This window comes from Orbicella faveolata, unplaced genomic scaffold (assembly GCF_042242905.1).
Source record: "Orbicella faveolata isolate gen_17 unplaced genomic scaffold, um_ofav_v1 contig_36, whole genome shotgun sequence".
Taxonomy (NCBI): Eukaryota; Metazoa; Cnidaria; class Anthozoa; order Scleractinia; family Merulinidae; genus Orbicella; species Orbicella faveolata.
Genome location: NW_028301565.1, coordinates 7,601,047 through 7,615,812, shown reverse-complemented (window position 1 = coordinate 7,615,812; position 14,766 = coordinate 7,601,047). Strand labels below are relative to the sequence as shown.

General features: G+C 36.4%; 1 protein-coding gene across 1 annotated transcript; it reads left to right on the top strand.

Annotated features, from left to right (window-relative positions):
• Positions 1 to 662: 662 nt before the first annotated feature.
• On the top strand, positions 663 to 14,525 carry LOC110049023 (phosphatidylserine lipase ABHD16A-like). Its single transcript, XM_020754792.2, has 22 exons — positions 663 to 779; positions 976 to 1,032; positions 3,407 to 3,485; positions 4,236 to 4,322; positions 4,669 to 4,754; positions 4,864 to 4,937; positions 5,681 to 5,779; positions 6,350 to 6,423; positions 6,553 to 6,593; positions 7,362 to 7,466; positions 8,266 to 8,329; positions 8,822 to 8,871; positions 8,986 to 9,097; positions 9,314 to 9,366; positions 9,493 to 9,556; positions 10,135 to 10,198; positions 10,826 to 10,882; positions 11,369 to 11,428; positions 11,886 to 11,962; positions 13,019 to 13,117; positions 13,616 to 13,662; positions 13,867 to 14,525. The coding sequence occupies exons 1-22, from the start codon at positions 711 to 713 to the stop codon at positions 13,951 to 13,953; spliced, it is 1,605 nt and encodes a 534-aa protein (XP_020610451.1). The 5' UTR covers positions 663 to 710; the 3' UTR covers positions 13,954 to 14,525.
• The last annotated feature ends 241 nt before the right edge of the window (positions 14,526 to 14,766 follow it).

Below are 14,766 nucleotides of genomic sequence, written 5' to 3'. Positions count from 1 at the left end.
TAGTCGATGATAGCTGAATGATTCTCCCCGAATTTTCACCAACTATCATCAACTATCATCGACTATCATGCGCCGTTTGACCAAGTCTTAATCTTACAAGGCGAATGCGTGCATAGAAATCGTTTCCATTTTAAGCGCGCGAGAGGTGCACGATAAGCTTTTGGAGGCCACGCAAAGGCTAAGGATTTTAAAGTGACAAAACAGAAATGGAAGTTTTTCATCCTTTCCTTGCCCCTCCCCCCTTTTTATTAATTAATTATTTATTTATTTTCGAGGGGGCTGTTTCACACCCTATGCCTTTGCGCGTCTCTCAAGCTTTTAGTTCACCTATCGCGCCTTGAGAAGGAAAGTACTGCTACGATGGCTTCCAATGCGACGCCCAGATGAACTTCACTTATGAACAGAGATATTTCGCGATTTTAATTTGAAGTAAATTGTTCAAAATTGATAATGACTTATTTTCAACTTCTCTTTTTTCGGCGAAGAGAGTAGCCATACTTTTTACAACAAGTTGAGTTTTTTTCCCTGTAAGCCTGCTTGTTTACAATAAACATTCCCACGGTAGACTCAGGTGGGACCCCAACGCAAACTTGTTCTCGGGTCCCCTTTTTCGTGGTAATTGCGCGAGAAAGAGATCTGGGACAGGACGGACATCACATCAAACGAGGCTGGGTCAGCGGTATTCTTGTGAAACCAAAACTGAAAGAAAGATGGCGGAGTTCTATCGTTGTGCAGTAGGTCCCCAGTTGCACCGAATTTTCACGAGAAATAGTCGACAGGTAGGTGTCGGAATCGTACATTTTGCGAAAATGGGTTATTCTTTTAACAGTAGTTCAAGTATTTGGGCGTGGAGCGATGAATATAAAGCAACCACCTGGCTTCCACAATTGATTTTCATAGTTCCGTTTTCACTGTTCGAATCGTGCTCTTTATTGCAAGTGAGTTTACTTTAATAAGTCATATGCTGTATTTTAGAGTAGGGCATACGAAGCAAATGGACTGGAGCAATGTGGTGCAGGAGTTTTACGTGCGGTAAGATTTTAAGCTTAAATATGGCTTCATATTGTATACAAAGTTATATTCCTTGACCCATTCTACCTGCTTACATGTATATACCGATTAAGATGATTTGCATCCCAGGGCTCAAAATAATTTTCGGACCAAAGAAATTTTAGCTCGGTCACGTCTCGTTTCTCACCGGTCAAGATATTTTTTTTTGAAAAAAGTAATGTTGGCCTAATTAAACCCACAAATATAATTTATTTGTTACAGTCGTTGCTAGACCGTTGAAAATCTTAAAGGAAAGCTTAAAACTTAACCAAAGACAGCCTTGGCAGGGCTCAGCAGCTTAATGAAGTGGCACGCTCTAAGTGGAATTCTTGCCACCTGCCAAAGGAAAAGTATTGAACAGATGCATATTAATTTGATGAAACTTCGAATTTTTTGATTGGTATATTGAATTCCATGAGCTGTTGTTTTGATGCGCTACAAAGTATTTATGTCCATCAAAACGTAAATGTAACCAATCATGCATCAGCTGATCCTAATTTTGGGTATCAGAAATAACTGGGTAAACAAATATAGCCGAAGAAGAAGAAGTTTCCATTTCCTCGATTCTCACCCGTGCAAACGTACAACAAATCATCTAAGTTCTAAAGTGTAAGCCACGAAAAATCTAGACTTTGTTGTAGTCATATTAGAGAGAGTTTTTGTTCACGAAGAACTAATGACCATTATGATTTTACCACTGATAGATTTTGGTCACGTGTCTCAAATTTCATTCGTGAACAAAATAACTTTACAGATAGAGATACTGATAAGGCCTTCGGCTTTTTTGTTGGAACATTATTTTCGTCCATTTTGTAACAGTAAGGTTCTAAATTAGATACTGCGTTTGTGCTCAATGTTACATGTTACATTTACAGCTTGATGGAAAAAAAGCAGACTGCAAAATGTTTGTTTTGATGTCCTGGAGTCCCATAGTGTCTTAGTTGGAAACAACTTGACAATCGAGCTAAAAATTTTGATGTCTTGTTCGTCGATGTTTGTGCAGTGAAAGTGAAAGAAATGACAAATATCTTGACATCTGTAGAGCAATACCTTTGAAATATGCGCCAACAAAGAGAGGTGGGCAAACCTAAAGCATCACAAAAAGCTGAATCTGATTGGATTCTTTGAGGTACTGAAAACCTCTGATCTTTGAAAGGCTGAATAGTTTTGAATTCTGAATTGAAAACCACTGCCGTCCTAAAAGATGAAATTTCTTCCAGATGATAGTAGCAGTTGTTCGAACAGCTGAATATTTTTTAGGACGGATAACCCCAGCTGTTCAAATGGCATTCCTATCGATCTTGAATGCATGACAAATGGCAAGCAATCGCTTTTTAGCCGTTCCAACAAATACCTGTTGGTGTATGTTTTCATGTGAGAGGCCATAATAAAAAAGAGAATAAAAATCTAAAATTTACAGTTGAGGATTTGATTGTTTATTCAAGAATGAACAACGTGACCGTCTCAACATGACGTGACCGGTCAACATGACTGGTGAGTGAAGATTTTGGTTGGTCAAGTCACCATTCTGGCCGGACATTTTCCATTGACCGGCCGTTATTTTGAGCCCTGCATCCTGTTGTATCTTATTCCTTGCATTGTTCAGGCTTCTTCAAAACACTTTGACTCTGCTAATACACACATCCTCTGAAGTTCCTTTAAAATGATAATAATAATAATAATAAAATTCAAAAGAAGCCAAGTGACTCACCAGGATGTTTATACCAATGTATAAAACAAGAAACTTGATGATTTTAGAGAAACACCCACTGTGGTGTGTGGTGGTCTTGTATTGTTTTAATCAAATGTACCAGTCCATTTGAAAGTTTAATATCCCCCTTCCAAGGACAGACCCATACTATTAGAATATACAAGTAATTTAATTTTCAGATGTAAATTAAACCTTTTATTTAAGTCCAACTTAAGTTCTTGTATCAATTTTAACAGTATCAGTGGTACATGTATCACGTTTTGATATTTATGCAAAAAAAAAAAGACAGAAATAATGCCCCATTCTTAATAATTGGCTCCTTTACAATAAATGCCTTCTTTAGGGCCACCAGCAGACTGATCAATTGAATCATTTACTAGACAAGCCATGCATGTTATAAATTTTTAATGACTTTGAAAGTTAAAGGGAAGGGAGGGTTTATGTTTGAAAACTAGAGCGGTTTTCAATTGAGTGTCTATACTGATCAGGCAATTATTTTGTTTTTGGTTTTGGTTTTACTATCTTGGTTTTAGATTAGCCAAGTAGTCTAATTGGTAAGTAATTGGTTTGGTTTTCCTGGTTTTACGACACTCAATTGAAAACCACTCTGTTATTAAAACCAGTTTTTAAAAACTTTCTTTCTAGTTGTCACTGGCTTGGTCTGTTTGTTATTCAACTTCATTTGTAACTGCACCAGCATTAGGATTTTACCTTTTGAGAAAAGGTCTGTATCACCTCACCCTGGATAGGGTATTTTGTATACTATTAATAATTATTTATACTATAATACTTGTCTTACTATAATATTTGTTATTTCAGGACATATGTAAGAGAGAGGAGTGGATTGGGTGGTGAGCCAACCCAAAAATCTGTCAAAAAAAAATGAACGCATAATTATAATAATTATAATAATAATAATAGTGATAATGATAATGATAATGATTATAACAATAATAATAATTTTGCAAGTATACTCTGCAGGTCTGAATAATTTTATTGTTATAGCTGTTGCTATAAAATTTATAGTAAATTGTGATTATTATATATTGTGGTGTCATTAGTAAGCTACTCTTGACTAACAGTTTTCAATATTTTAAGCACTTTTTACAAGTATGTTGTTATCATACTAATCTAAGTCCTTCTCCTTTGTAAATCTGGGATCTACCATTGCATGTTCACAAATAGGTATGTCTTAGACACATCACATTGCAATGCTGTAAATAGACTAAAAATTGATAATCCTGGGGTTCTGTAAACTTTAATTCTAACTAGACCAAGTACATTTTAAATTGTATGTGAAGTTAGAGACAACCTCTTAGATTTTGTGGTTACTGGACGAAAAATCTGCTCTGAGACAAAACTTGAAATAGATTCAACACTGACAGTGCTTTTGATCATGTACTGTTTAATCAAAAGAATCAGTTTTGAAAAACATTATTTAACATATAATAACCGATGACTGTGTCTTCACCAGGTCTGTTCAGCCATGCTGGTTTGGTAAGCCTGTCTAGGTTTATTGGTACAGGGCTTTTGGTTGTGTTTGGAGCATTATGTATCAGAGGTAATTTGTGACCATAGGTAACAAAAAATGTAAATTAAAAAATTGGTGTAGTTTTGTTCATTTGCTGTAGGATAGATAATCAAATTATAAAATTGATATTTTTATTTGATATGTAAAAAGTAGTAATGAATTGTGGTATCATCTCACTTTCTATTAAAATCTGAAAACTTTTCAGGATTTCAGTTTCAAAAAACAAGAAAGTCCTTTACACTTGAATAAGGCAGTGTTATTATGTATTTTAATTTAGTGAGCCAATGACACCAGTTCAAAATTATATTTCTCAGGTTGTTATCTATAATTTACTATGACTGTACTTTTGTGTTTATTGACATTTTTTTTTTTGCAGGATATGGACGTTTTAAAAATCCAGATTACAGAATATTCTTAGCTCTTTTAGAAGAAACAAGATTAAATAACAATGAGGAAAATAAGGTGTTTTATATAAATACATGATTGACCTGCAGAGGAATCAGTGACCAGTGAATTTATTCAAATTTTATCGGTGTTGTCATTTAATAACTTCATACATGGAATTTTGCAGAGAAGACTTGGGTTATATGACTTCAGTTTTTACGCTTGGCCTGTTGATTACCATTGGGACGAATCTAAAGCTGAGTATGTATTACTTTAAAACTTACATGTATGTTAGCTACAACCCTGAACAGAACTGGTTGCGAGAAATTTAAAAAAAAAATACATTGTCATATGTACAGTTATTTATAAATTTTACATAATACATTTCTCTGTTATGCTGACTAAAATTCAAAACATTATTGAATGATTCATGCTGATTATCCCCCTTGCAGTGTTGTTTTGGATAACACAAGAATTGTGTATGCGTTGGTTTTCAGATCATAACAACCTTGAATGGGAATAGGGGAAGCTTGTTGTCTTATGTGCAATTAAAACATCGACAAACTATTTATTATTTGTTTAGGGCTTAGAGTTAAGTTTAGTGCTTATGAAGTTGAAGCTGCGCAAATTTTGAGCCCCAATGTGCATGGGATGTAAACAGCAACTTTTAGGATAAAACAGGGCTCATTAGGTAGTGGCATGTATGTGCAATCGAGGTTCATACGAACAATTCAACATATTTTTATAGCAAAAGTTTTGATGGAATATCCAGAGTGCAAGTATAAATTAGGTTCACAATTTATTTATAGTTGTTAGTTACTAGTAAATTTGTAGGATAACAAATTTCCTGATCCACACCATCACATTCTGTTATCCTCAAACAACATCCAGTAATACTTCAGGATTATAAATTAACACTTGTTATTGCATAGTTGGATTGCACTCTGATAGCATCATTAAATTACATGACTTATAAAGTACTTCTTTGTCATTCCCATTTGTAGCTGCAGCATGCGCAGGGGATCAGAAAATGTCACTTCTCGTAGCAGACCTTCTCCAGGATTTTTGTCCTTCCTTGGATCTTGGCCTTGTGACTTTCTAAGGTGATTTACACCTTCCACTTTTTATTCTAATACACTGTGCAGTATTTTCATATTTTAAGTTTGATTTTAGATTTAGATTTTTCTCTTTTAATAGAATTTGTTTGTTATTTGTTGTCAATGATAATCTTAGTTTTACAACAGAGCAAAAAGAAAATTTAATTCAAAACTTTTTTTAATTTAAAATTTTAATTTAAAAACTGCTTTCAATTGTTAATTTCAAACTCTGAACCACAAAACTGGTAACTATGGTGTATGTTCAAGTGTGATGTTATTGCCCTCTTTGATTTTTCCTGATTGGAAGTTTCACTGAGTCATAAAAATGCAAAGTGAATAGCGTTAGTTTAATTTAATGTCCAATACAACCCTAGAATTTTGCGTAAAATGGGAATTGTCTTTGAATGTGAATCCTGAATCTGTAGATGAATATTTAACTAGTTACATGTAATAACATTTTGTTGCTGTAAACAACATATTAGAATTGAAATCAGGATCAACCTTTGATATCAATTTGCATATGGTTTCCATGGCATCACTTTGTTTCTTTGATGTTGTGTGTTTTGTTATTTTCAGGTATTTTGTTGCACACTCAGTTGGCCGGCCTTTGGTCTACCCTGGTTCCACTGGCCTTCTACAGAGTGGATTTGGTAATTATAGCTACTAACACTTATTTCATCCAGGCTTGTGAATGCTGTGTAACTCAGCTGGTACGTGACTGTATGTTTTACACTCTCACTTCAACTCACAGTTAATTTTTCCCTCTTTGTCTTGTGCAGGAGAAGCTCTGATGTCTGGAAGGCAGTTCTTGCTTGAACGTGTAAGTTAGACCCATTGTATGTTGAATGCAGCATGTAATGTACCGGGCAAAGAGAGTTGTCAGTAACTTTTGTGCTGTTTAGTTTAGGTGAGACTTCACACCAAGCTTTAAAGGAGCTCAGTCACAGTGTTTGTCTTTTGTTTTGGCCATGTACAAAATCTCCTCTTAATGGAAGGAAACCTGAAAATAATAGTTTACAAAGATAGCAAAACATCAAAGAGATAATAATAAACCATAAAGGAACAGGGATGGTCAAGGATGGCGAAGATTCACATGGATTCCAAATGACGAATTTGAAAAATTTAGACCAAACTTTTCAAAATGTGCAAACTGTGACTGAGCTCCTTTAAACAGTCTGTCAATTTTTCTTAGAATATGTTCTGTTTATGAAAGCCCTCCACAAGAAATGATTGGTCTCTGTGCAAGATTGGGTGCTTTGATGTGACTAAGACAGGGATAGTGACCAGTATAATACTGCAGAGCACATAATTAATACCACAGTACTAGCATTTGGTTTCCTTTTTCAAAATATACCAATGCACCTGAACAGAGAATTAAGTATTTAAGATGACAGCTGGGAAAAAAATTGCTTAAAGTAATTATGTACATATAAAGTCAACATAGCTTGAATATTTCAAAATGAGGTTAGAGGTAATTAAGTTAAGGGTAACTACAAATGGGATGATGTGGGAAATATAATCATGAAATGATCTACTATGTCTACTTGGTTTAAACAATTTATCTACAAATGAATTCATTCTTGATCAGAACGGTCAGAGAGCAAAACTGAAGGCAGCTGACAGCAACGAGATAGACACCATGTTCATGGATAAGAGATCACCTGAAGATGAGGAGAGCAAGGGGAACACTCTGGTAGGATAATGACGCATGCAGGGCTATCAATGGGCTATAACCTATATCACCTGTTACAGCTGAGCAAGGTGGATGGCCCCTTGTTGTTACAGGTCAACTTGGCTGTAGTTGATAGAATTCACCCATAAAGTAACAAATTTAAGGCTAGAGGTGAATCAGAACTTAATGACAGTCCTGGCATCTGCATGTTATGAGTTCAGTGTGCTGTTGTAACTTTATCATCATAAATGGAGTTAAGGCTGAGGATCCAAGGAAAAAATGAAACACTCTACATGGGGAATTGTACTGAGAAGATAGACCAATTGTGATATTCAATATACTTGGCTTCTAATTAGTGGAATAAGACAAAATAAATGGCATCTAGTTTGTGGAATGAATAATATGGTGAAATATATTTTTCTCGCAGGCCTTGGAGTCAAGTTACAATTTTAATATATATATTGAAATTGGCCTGTTAGTAACAATCCAGTCTTACAAATGAGAGGGTCCAGGTAGCAGCTCTGTTTTGCTGTATTCGGGTTTGGTAGTATCAGTCGTAGTAATGCTACTCCCCTTTCTTCAGAGAGGTAATTTGTGTAACAAAAGAACAAATCACAGGCTGGGTAATATTCAAGAATGTACGTACACTGCACATTGGCTGGCATCATAGGGCGCTGGCACGTAATACATGCAGAAAGGTTACACTGTATGTAGTTGTCCTTTGACAATACACTATACACTGTGTAGGCCTTTGATGTTAGCCAATATTTTTTTACCTTAAGTTTCATATGACATCATCAACTTGGCGTTAAATCAACAGGTCATAACATGTGAGGGTAATGCTGGCTTTTATGAGGTTGGGCTGATGACTACGCCATTAAAAGGTTGGTTTAATTTATTTCATAACTTGGTTCTGTTTGACTTCACGGGCAAGTCTTTGTATCTTATCGTTTGTTTATCTTTGGCATTGATTGTAAAGTGCTGAGTTTTGTATTGTAATATGTTTCATTAGGAAGGAAGTAACAAGTAATCTTATTATATGGCTTGTGTTTGTAGCAGATATAATGCATGCTCTGATTGGCTAATTCTAGGGCATTATTTTCCTATAATGCCCATAGGCCAATTACAGACCCACGAAACCAAAGCAAAAACCCATATTATAATAAACAAATTATTAACCTGGAATGTTCGGTCTTTAATGGTAAATCCGAACCTTGGCATGATCAATATGGCAAGGTCTTGGTTTGAGATTTTCCTGTAAAGACCTCACTCAGGGTTATAAGTGGTTAATAACAGCACTGGCTGGCAATGTTCTTGTCACAGCCACCGATGGTTAGTAATGCTTAATAATACCTTTCCTGTTTATTTGTATGTAGCTGGATATTCAGTGTTGGGATGGAATCATCCTGGTTTTGCTGGCAGCAGTGTAAGTTAAAAACATATTTCTAAAGCTGAGCAAGTGGAATTTTATTTAATTTTACAAAGGGAACTGAAGTACCATTTCTATGACAATGTGTGTGTTTTCACTGGAATTTTGCAGGGTTTTCCTGGCCCAGAATCTGAGAGGAATGCTATAGATGTTGTCATTCAATATGCTGTTGAAAAACTTGGGTTTCCAGTTTCTAAAATAGTTATATATGCTTGGTCAATTGGTAAGTATTCAAATAGTCATTATAAGTATTTGTTCCTAAGTAGTGTACATGTATGTAGATTCTCTCAATAAATTGTTTTAAAAATAGAATCCTCCTTAGGAAATAAGATAGCAACTGGTAGACTTACCCATACTTTGTAGTGCATGATTTTGTTATAAATAATATTATATCTATTACAACTATTATCATTGATATTCTCTTCGATTGCTTTTAAAGGGGGTTATCCTGCTGTTTGGGCATCCAGAGTCCACCCACAAATTGGTGGCATGGTTAGTACATTGTCTGTCATCATGATCCATCTTCATTTTGCATTTGGATGCATTAGTCCTTGTCCTTGCTATTACTAATAAGGAACAAGTGCCAGCAAATCACCAATATTTTCTCACTGTCTGTAGGTATTGGATGCTACATTTGATGACATAGTGCCTCTTGCCCAAACCAAGATGCCTGAAGCCATAAGTAGGTCATTTTGATAAATGGTGATGATTTTCTTGGGGACAATGATTTTTGCATTTTGTACTTTACTCTATTTGAAACCATAGCTAACTGAGTATTTGAAATGATACCAAATTGAGAAGAATTTAGGATCTTTATACCTAATTGTACCTTTTTGGTACACCTCGGCAGCATATCAGGCCAATTTGGTTGAGCCACAGTTTGTATTTTGGCTAGACATAGTCAAGCCAAAATAGCCATGTCAAGACCAACCAAGACGGATATGCCACCAAAACATACCAAACAGGAGAGATTAGGTACTGTATTTACCATGACCCAAATTCAGCCAGGTGACCATGATATCATAGTCGTATCAGGTCAGTGACTTGATATCACAGGATATCAGGATGGTAGGCACAGCTTCTGATTGGCTCATGTGCTATTTTAAAGGTGCAATAAACCAATCAGGGTTTATTTCACATGATTTTCTCTGCATTGCTTGTTTGTCTATGTTTGGTATATTATTCAATTGACAGCATGCCATTCACACCTCTTGATTATCTGTGGGGTTTGGTCGCAATTTCATCTTATTTGTTTTACAGGTGGTTTTACAACAAGGGTTGTAAAGGAATACTTTCATCTAGACATTGCTCGTCTGCTCTGCAGGTATATAATTATTAATTATCTTTCATTAATTGAATTCTCTGTGTTGCCGCATGTGTGAAAGATTGTCTTGTTAAGTTATAATGTCAATGCAAGTTTGGCCTACTTGGTTTCTCCTTGTTGTGTCTGGAAGGTAAAGCAGTACATAGGCACTCAACTTGTTTCACTGACATCAAGTAACTAAGAACACACTTGTACTCCATCAAAGGGTTAACCCCTGTTGTTAAATTTACTGACAACCATTTATATTATTTTTATGTTATTATAATTAATAAAAATGTCTTGTCCAAGGACACAACACTATGAACCTGGCCAGTGCTCAAACCCAAACCACTTGATCTAAAGTTCAGTGTTGACCTTGAGGACATCCCACCTTCCACTTCCTTTCCTAAGCCTGTGTATTATGCAGTAAAAACCCACGTATAAGACCATAGATGAAAAAAGTTAGCCTATAAGCAGGTTCTATATGTAAATGTATGGCAGGTTCTTTTGTAAAAGGGATTTAAAAGGAGAAATTATCTTAGCCTAACAGGTTCTTAAAATCCAGGTTCTTATAAGTAGGTTTTTACTGTATCAATTATGAGGAAAAATTATATGCCGACTATACTACTTGTTTTTGTTTATGTTCAGTTACCAAGGTCCAGTGCTTCTGATCAGGAGGATGAGAGATGAGATCATTACAACTGAGTAAGCAGTTCAAGTTTTTGTATTTCATATCTCTCTTAGCTTTTTCTGTTTAACTGTCTCATTCACAATCCAGGGCCTATACATTGGCACTTGTACAATGTGGCACCCATCCACTATGAGTATAGCCTTTTTCAAGACATTTTTTATGGGGAGGGGGGGGGGGGGGTGAGGGGTGTGTGTCACGCAACACTTCTTCTTTCTGTAGTTACAAAGCGTGACAAAGCTGCTCTCCGCTACTTAGTTAGCAGTGGTGTTGCATGACAAAGCATCTTTCTACTAGTTGCTGTTGAGCAGCATTACATGACTACCCAAGTACCAGCTGCAAAGGAGACTGCCATGAGAATTGTATTTGATAATTAAGTAGCTCAAGAATGACATAATAAATATGTCTCTAATGGAACAAAGAAGAAACTATCCCATCAAGAGACCAATTCCACTTGTTTCTACAGCTGCTTAGCAACTATTGTTTTGTTGTATCTGTTTTAGGGAAGGAAAGATTAGTTCAAACCGTGGCAATGATCTCCTGTTGAAGTTTTTGAAGTTCAGGTAACACATTCTTACTTTGAAATCAGACTGGTGTGTTGTTTGTATAGATCATTTGCGACTAATGTCATTGCTGCCATGTTGGATGACCATCAACAAAAGAATTCTAATTGAATGGGTGCATGGAAAAAGACACTAAGTGACATCTGATAGACTGCAAGGCTCTCCTTGCAAATTGCTTTTGGCTTCTTTCTACAGAAAAAAGGAGAATTTGACATGAGATCAAGATTCACATAGGGTTTTTTTTTCCACGCACCCCTTCAATTAGCTTTATTGATCATGTCATCCAACCTGGCTGCCAGGGTCTTTGTCATTTGAATCTCTCAGGAATGGTTTCAAACCACCTATTGTATGAAGCCCGTGTGAAAATTGCACAGCCTTTACTTTGGTAATAATTACCAAAGTAAAGGCTGTAATAAATTTAATGGTATAAATAACATACTTTTTCCCCCTCATTCAGGTATCCCAGTCTAGTTGATAGCAATGGAGAAGACGCCCTGTTGGAATACCTGGCTGCTCCTGATCAAGCTACTAAAAGTTAGTGTCATTTTAATGTTACTTGATGGTTTGTGTATCATTCAATTCGAAACTTCAACATCGCCCTTGGGCAACCCCCCAGGCCAGGCAATCCCACAGGCATGAGACATTTTAAATTTTCAGTTGGTAAAATTCTATCTGGGCTGGACCAAAATTGACCAAAATTTGTGTTCATGTGCCCCACCTTCGCATTGTACTGGGTGATCAAATGCCGATATCCCCGAGACACACATGGGAAAAATCAGTAATGGAAAAGAAAAACAATTCACCCTCCAAACACCCACCTTGACCTTCCACTATATCCCAAGTACCGTTTTTGTCATTAAAATATAAATTTTGAAGTGATCAAATTTTAGCATGCAAAGCTGTTTATATTTACCTTAAACCGTAACGCAAAGCTTTCCGAGGCCTTTACTGCAAGCCGCGATGTTGACGGTGTTGTCTCGTGATATTTTCTAGCTTCATGGTGGTTACGGGGCAACTTTTAGAATCCCTTCCTATGCCTCCTAGGTAGTGTCAAAACCCCACCCCAGTATCAACCAAAGACGTCAAATTCCCCGGGACATCAAATAGTCAAATGCTTGGGGTGTGCCGGGGGGCGGGGGGAGGGGGGGGGGGGCGGGGAGTCGTTGATTTTTCTATTTGATTGGTTCATTATAATGTATCTTTTTTTCCTTTGAAATTGATTATCCTATCTCTTTAAGTCCATAGGTAAATCATATAAAGAGCTTTGTCGCTCAATAGAACAGTCGGGAGCAATTCTAATGGCGTCACCAAATCTTCATTGAAGCCATCGCAAAGTCACCGAGTTTTAGAATCTAGTCAACGAATAACGTGATCACTCAGGATTACTTGAAAGTTGTCACATCTTTATCGCGTCACCATTAGCACGTGACGAGTTGCTTGGCAACTTCGAGGCGAAAACTGCGGGCTCATATTGTTGTCTGGAGACTAGAATTCGCCATCTACTTGTACTTGTGGGCCATAACTGTAGCTATTTTAGAGATTAGTAGTTTCCTGTGATTGAAGAATTAACTTTCACTTTCTGGGTTGCAGAAGCCATCTGGAACAGCTTGAATGTTGATGTTAATTTATGTAGGTCAATGTACAAGAGTTTTGTGGAGCTAAATGGCAGGGATTATCCTATGATGTTAGGTGAGCACCATCTGGTTCCCTATTAAAGGTTGCCACAGGTCAGGAAATGGTCAGGGAAAAAATGGTCAAGGAAAAGTCAGGGAAGTTTATTTTGAGTCAGGGAAAATTGACATTTTGAAGAAAAGTCATGGAAAATCGAAATAATTTAACACGGGTTTTTTTAATACCATTGAAGGCTGGTAGAAGCATTTAAGGTCACTGTGATCTCAACGATAGTTTTATGCAATGAAGAGGGAAAATTTGTTGAAAACTTATCAGTATTAATGAAAGATTGGAAAGGACGGTTGTAAAATCAGGCTAGAGATTCTTATTATATCCAACATTTTGTATTTATTTGATCAGGGAAATTTTATTTTTATCAGGGAAAAGTCAGGGTATTTTGAAAATTATGTCTGTGGCAACCATGTAATTTTGTATGTAGATTATTCTTTTCTTGTTTATGGCTGATCAAAGGTGTTTTACTTTTAATTAACAATATACTTTCCTTGTTGTCATCAGGTCAAGATCTCTCGGCAGAACAGCGAATTCATCTGCTAATGTTTTTGGTGAGCTGCTCGAAATGTTGAATCTTTACCATTGGCATTCATTTTCCCAGTAATATTTGCTCTAAGAATTTGGCATTACATCAAAGCAGTCATTTAATGATCGTCTAAGTTATTCTCATCAGCTGTCTGCTTGACATTGTATTACCACTCTCAGGAGAAGTTAGATGCTGATCATAGCTCAGTTGAAAGGTTTTTTGTCCCTAGGTGTTGCAGTATCTGATGGACTTTGATGCCACACACTGCATCAACTTGCCAGCCTCGGAGTTTCGCTTGCCCTGGAATGAGCAGTAAATTTAATAGTAGCTTGCAGAGGAGGCGGTTTTTCCAGGCTCTCAGTGTTAGCGAAGTTTCGCACACGTGTGTCACGCGCTTTGCGTTTGCGTCACTCTACAGAAGCCCGTGAAACTGCCTGTTCTGCTCCAGAACTGCATTGAACAGTAAAATCAACTGCAATGGGAGAAGACCCATTTGACTATTTCCAGTTCCTTACCAGTCTCCCTCATGGTCGGTGTTTATTTTGTGATGAATAGTGTGAAATCGTCCACCATGAACATTCAAAGTTTTCGTTTTCAGCATGCCACGGGGATTTTATATGGTGGAGATTAGTATAGAGTTGAGTTTTGTTTACACGTAGCCTTGTCAGCTCGTAGAAAAATGTATACATGAAACAATAATTGAGCAAGCTTTTTTATGGAAATATTACACCCTTTCCAAACCAAGTCGGAAGTAATACTCGAGACTCCATTGTGGGTTTTATTTAATTCAGTATAATTTAAATTTAGTGATGAGACTTGTTGTTCGAAAATAGTGAACCAGTAAATACAGCCAGGCAGATATTAAAATGTTATCAGACTTTAACTTTATATCTAGCGTTTTAGTAGTTGTGGGAATACTTCCCTTACAGTAAGGACCGAGAACACTTGACATTTTTGTATATTTTCACTGTGGTTGCCACATGTTGAAGGCTCTTCATACAATGTACAATGTCTAAAAAAGGCATTTTTGCATTGTAAAAACTCTTAATACCCTTATTGATATGCAAAGCTCTTTTGCTGTGATCACTAAAAAAGTGTACCAAATAATGTCAAATATTCACAGTTTGAG